The sequence below is a fragment of the Corythoichthys intestinalis genome, chromosome 7, assembly GCF_030265065.1.
Source record: "Corythoichthys intestinalis isolate RoL2023-P3 chromosome 7, ASM3026506v1, whole genome shotgun sequence".
Lineage (NCBI taxonomy): Eukaryota > Metazoa > Chordata > Actinopteri > Syngnathiformes > Syngnathidae > Corythoichthys > Corythoichthys intestinalis.
The window spans coordinates 49,632,400-49,638,399 of NC_080401.1; the positions used below are offsets into that span (position 1 = coordinate 49,632,400).

Here is a 6,000-nt window from a genome sequence, read left to right on the forward strand (position 1 = left end):
TTGATATAAAATTTCTATAACTTGTACTAACATTTATCTTTTAAGAACTACAAGTCTTTCTCTCCATGGATCGCTTTAACAGAATGTTAATAATGGTAATGTCATCTTGTTGATTTATTGTTATAATAAACAAATACACTACTCATGTACCGTATGTTGAATGTATATATCCATCTTGTGTCTTTTCTTTCCATTCTAACAATAATTTACAGAAAAATATAGCATATTTAAGAGATAGTTTGAATTGCGATTAATTACGATTAATTAATTTTTAAGCTGTAATTAACTCGATTAAAAATTTTAATCGTTTGACAGCTCTAAAACAAACAAACAAACAAAAAATAATGCGTGGTGCTAAAAGTCCAAACAAAATTAAGCCGATTGAACACGAACACATTAAAACACTAAAAACCTAAAATTTGGTCAATTTTGGGTCACTTCTAATTGACTTTGGGTGGGTTCTGTTGACTTTAGAGCATTTTTGGGTCACTTCTTGTTGATCTCTTGTCACGTCCTGTTGATTTTGGGTCTTTTTCTATTAGATCTGTGGTATTTCTATTTCATTAATTTTGTTAATTTTGGCCCACTTTCTGTTAATTTTGGTGCATTTCATACTCACTTACAATTGATCTCTTGTCACTTGCTGTTGGTTTTGATGCATCCTTGGTCACTTACTATTGATTTTGGAGCATTTCTGGGTCAATTGTTGTGGATCTTTTGTCACGTCCTGTTGATTTTTTTCCTTTTGGATTTGAGGTATTTCGATTTCATGTATTTGTTGATTTTGGGTCACATCCTGTTGATTTTAGTTCATTTCCTAGTCACTTACCATTGATCTCTTGTCACTTCCTGTTGATTTCTGGTCTTTTTCTGGTAATTTTGGGGCATTTCACAAGTACATGTTGATTTTTGTGTCAGTTCCTTTTGATTTGGGGCGAATCTGTGTCACTTCCTGGTAATTTTGGCGGAGTTTGACTTTTGTGTTGATGACCCCAAAACGCAATGTCAGCAATAACATTCACTTGCAAGATACAGTGGGGCAAATAAATATTTAGTCAACCACTAATTGTGCAAATTCTCCCACTTGAAAATATTAGAGATGCCTGTAATTGTCAACATGGGTAAACCTCAACCATGTGGGGGGGAAAAACTGAAAATCACATTGTTTGGTTTTTAAAGAATTTATTTGCAAATCATGGTGGAAAATAAGTATTTGGTCAATACCAAAAGTTCATCTCAATACTATGTTATGTACCCTTTGTTGGCAATAATGGAGGCCAAACGTTTTCTGTAACTCTTCAGAAGCTTCTCACACAATGTTGCTGGTATTTTGGCCCATTCCTCCATGCAGATCTCCTCTAGAGCAGTGATGTTTTGGGGCTGTCGTTGGGCAACACGGACTTTCAACTCCCTCCACAGATTTTCTATGGGGTTGAGATCTGGAGACAGGCTAGGCCACTCCAGGACCTTGAAATGCTTCTTACGAAGCAACTCCTTTGTTGCCCTGGCTGTGTGATTGGGATCATTGTCATGCTGAAAGACCCAGCCACGTCTCATTTTCAATGCCCTTGCTGATGGAAGGAGATTTTCACTCAAAATCTCTCGATACATGGCCCCATTCATTCTTTCCTTTACACAGATCAGTCGTCCTGGTCCCTTTGCAGAAAAACACCCCCAAAGCATGATGTTTCCATCCCCATGCATCACAGTGGGTATGGTGCAATTCAGTATTCTTTTTCCTCCAAATACGAGGACCTGTGTTTCTACCAAAAAGTTCTATCTTGGTTGCATCTGACCATAACACATTCTCTCAGTCCTCTTCTGGATCATCCAAATGCTCTCTAGCGAACCGCAGACAGACCTGGACGTGTATTTTCTTCAGCTTCTTCAGCAGGGGGACACGTCTGGCAGTGCAGGATTTGAGTCCCTGGCGGCGCATTGTGTTACTGATAGTAGCTTTTGTTACTGTGGTCCCAGCTCTCTGTAGGTCATTCTCTAGGTCCCACCGTGTGGTTCTGGGATTTTTGCTCCCTGTTCTTGTTATGATTTTGACGCCACGGGGTGAGGAGGGAGTTGAAAGTCCGTGTTGCCCAACAACGACCCCAAAACATCATAGCTCTAGAGGAGATCTGCATGGAGGAATGGGCCAAAATACCAGCAACAGTGTGTGAAAAGCTTGTGAAGAGTTACAGAAAACGTTTGTCCTCCGTTATTGCCAACAAAGGGTACATAACAAAGTATTGAGATGAACTATTGGTATTGACCAAATACTTATTTTCCACCATGATTTGCAAATAAATTCTTTAAAAATCCAACAATTTGATTTTCTGTTTTTTTCCCCCACATTCTGTCTTTCATGGTTGAGGTTTACCCATGTTGACAATTACAGGCCTCTCTAATATTTTCAAGTGGGAGAACTTGCACAATTAGTGGTTGACTAAATACTTATTTGCCCCACTGTATATGCTTGGTTTTTAGCCTAGCCCATGTTTGTAAAAACAGGTTTCCCAGCTGCATTTTTCTTTCTGACCTAGTGAAGCAGACGCCGTTTTGTGCGTTCCGCGTGGATATCCACCAATCTCTCTGATGACAACCTGCCAGTTGTACCACTTTCATTGTGTAGAACCACCAGTCATGAAAACGTTTAAAGAAATTCCGAATATCCATTTTGCCTCCTCGGGTATAGTTTTGGCTAAGCAAAGCAAAGGACTTTTGTTCTGCCAAGATATACTACTCCTGCAAAATGTCCCACTAGAGGCAAATTTGACCCCCAAAGTACCCAGAGTGTTTTGTTCAAATACATACAGGAAGAACGTACTAGTAGATAGGAAATAGGAAAATACACACATTTTGAGGCAAAGAAAATGTAAAAAAAAAAAGGCACAATAAAAATGAAACTTGTAAGTACTCGCTGCTTTTAACCTATGGGCACATGCAGTGGCGGACTTGGCAATTTTGGGGCCTAAGGCGAACATATCCAGGGGCCCTCTTAATGGGTCAGGGGTTAAAAAGGTGAGAAGGGTGTGGATGAAAAATGTTCCGGAACACTAGGGCTGTCCTATACGACAAATTTTCTCCTGATTAGTCAGCCGACTAGTTTTAGTCGAGTAGTCGACTAATAATTTTCTTTTCTTTAAAAAAAAATGTTTTTTTTTTTTTTTTACTAATTTAGCAATGACATTTTTGTTGAAGCTTGTTAATTCACAAAACCATTTTGGAACAGTTAAATTCTTTATTAAAATACAAATAATAATGTAAATAACAATAATTAATCACAAATAAACAGTGAGGTTAAATGCTGATAGCATTTACTAGTGCAAAAGAATGTAAAGTAGACAGATTCAGAACACTGACTTTGCCTTGCCAACATTATTCAAAACAATTCTTAAAAAAAAAATTCTAGCAATATTATTATAGTATACTCCTATATATAATAGCAGTATAATAATTATAATAATTATTCATTGCCAATCATATTTGTCATTAAGAGTGTCATTTAAAAGCTATTCTTAGTGTAGAATCTGTATTCTGTTGTATTTACTCAACATATTATAATAATAATTCCGAAGTATGTGGGATTAACGCCAGAAATCGTTATTTATATGACGAACATGGCGTGCTTTTATTTTGAAATGTTCACCGGAGGTACGTTCGCTAAACCGCTAACCGAAAGCTTTACACTCCGTAAAAAAAAACATTCTTTATCATTGCTTGTGGTGTCACTAATAGATTTACATTTTTTTTTCGTTAGCAAATGCTGTTAACCAGCTGTTGAGTATTGTATGACTGATTGGAACTGTACTGCATTGTTTCGCCACAGGGTGTGCTGTCGTGTACTTTATGTTCGGTGTGAAGAAGAAGATGAAAGTTTAAAAAAGGCATTAGCGGCCTGTTCTCAACTTCTCCCTCACTGCGCTTTGGCGCTCATGGAGAGCACGTTCGCTCATGTGTTCAAAATAAACGATGGCCGACGTGCAAAGTAGCAAGTGAGCTGTAAAAATACCGAGCTTAGTGGAGTGAAAAACGCGGGAGAGCTAAGTGAAGCTAACGAACAGCTAAGCGGAGCTAAGCGATGCTAAACAGAGCTAAGCGAAGCTAAACGGCGCTAAATGAAGCTAAGCGACTGATACTCAGTCCGTCGTCGTGGAACAGTCCATTGTAGTGTATGTGTATGGGGGAGAGATAATATAAATGCAGCATTCAAATGGCTTTCTTTTTTGTTTTGTTATTTGTTTGTTTGATATGCTGACATAATTATACATGACGAATAGTTGGAGGTGCTGCTGGCTCCGGTGGCCCAAGCCCTTGCTCGTTGGGGCAAGGGCAACTGGTTGGGGGCCCCATACTGGTTGGGGGCCTAAGGCGATCGCCTACTTTGCCTGAATAGTAGAGCCGCCTATGGGCACATGCGTGCGCAAGCTCACTGGTTATATAATTTTGACCCATTATGAAATACTTTGTCAGATTGTTGTTCATTTCATTCATTTTTTGGTTTGTTTTATTGTTTTACAACTTTTATGGGCAACATTTTACCGGATTGGTCTTTATTCTGAATTCATACATAGGAACGTCAATTACATGCAATGACATTTTTTACCACTGGGGGGGGGGGGCACTGCCCCACCTGCCTCCCCTCAATCTTCGCATATGATTTTGGGTCACTTCTGTCACTGTGACTTGAATGAGTAATGTCATTGTGTTAGGTTGAATGTGTCTTTGGAAATGAGTGAATTTTCTTGGAGAACCTGTGCTGCATGTAACCCAAATGTTAAGTGGGGGAAGATAAGTGCCAACTTTTGGGTGAAAAAAAAGTATTGTAGCAATAACATCCCACATTAATAATAAGAACAATAATAAGGATACAGTATAGTTACCTTCATAATTATAATTTTCAGGTTTGGTTCCAAAACTGCCGCGCCCGCCACAAGAAACATGTGAGCCCCAATCACACGTCGGGTGTAACCCTGACCTCCTTGCAGCCCGCCCGTCTGGCCCCGCCCACTCCCACCCTCGAGGAGTTGCAGTACACCACCTACGGGGGTTCGGAAGGCTCCATGTTGTCCGCGCTGCATTCCTTCATCGATAGTGAGCACCAGGCTTTTTATGAACTTCTTTACGAGTGACTAGTACGCTATTTTTCAACTAAAGCAGTATTTTAGCGCACTGGCTGCAATTGACGGCGCTAAACATCCATTTCTTTTTCTTTTTTTCGTTCATTCGCCACTCCCCGTCAAAATGAATTGGACGTCTAGCGCCGTCAATGGCATTGAATGAGTTAAGTATGCGAGTAAGTACACAGCTATGTAGCTGTAAGTGTGCTCCCTCTAGTGGTACTTCAAAAGTTTGAAAAACAAACAGCTGGTAAATGAAATGCACTTTTTTGTTTAACCACTAGAGGGAGGCTGTTAACAACTAGTGGTGCAATGAAAAAAATTAGTCATGCTTTTGTGAAGTCATATCATGAGATTTTTTGGAAAAAGCTGATTTTTGCAAGCAGTGAAATTCGATTCATGTAGCCAGGCTCAAAATTTATTATTTTTTAAATAGTGAAGATGGAAATTACTTCCACTCAAAAAAAAATCTTACCAATTGAAAATGTAACGTCTGAAAGTCTGCAAATGTAATTTATTGTGTGTATGTGGAGTGTCTTTTAGGTAAATAAATGTTTAATTTCACAAACATAAAGGTGTGATAAATCGGGCAAAGAATTTATTACTTTCAACAAATTGCATTTTTTAAGGACATTTTCGAAAAAAGTCAGTTTTCCAGAGCTTGAATTTTTTAAAACATATTTACCCCCCCCAAAAAAGAAAATTTCTTTTAAGAAAACATGCATTAATTTAAAAGGACAATTTGACAAGCAGTCTGAGAGAACAGACTTCCGCCTAAGCAGCCAAATACAAAGCATTGCCAATTTTTTGACCTTATTGACCTTTGACCCTTTCTCTTCTCATATCACCTATGCTGCAAATTTTAGTTGAACAGGAGACTCTGTTATCA

At 38.6% G+C, this 6,000-nt stretch overlaps 1 protein-coding gene across 3 annotated transcripts in view; it reads left to right on the top strand.

The window, feature by feature from the left end:
• LOC130919141 (LIM/homeobox protein Lhx8) overlaps positions 1-5,677 on the top strand; it is a 29,810-nt gene extending 24,133 nt beyond the window's left edge. For all 3 annotated transcript variants that reach the window (XM_057841604.1, XM_057841605.1, XM_057841603.1), the window contains one exon: positions 4,896-5,677. In XM_057841604.1, the coding sequence (XP_057697587.1) occupies positions 4,896-5,123 (228 nt within the window). In that variant the 3' untranslated portion in view covers positions 5,124-5,677. The remainder of the gene's footprint in view (positions 1-4,895) is intronic.
• The last annotated feature ends 323 nt before the right edge of the window (positions 5,678-6,000 follow it).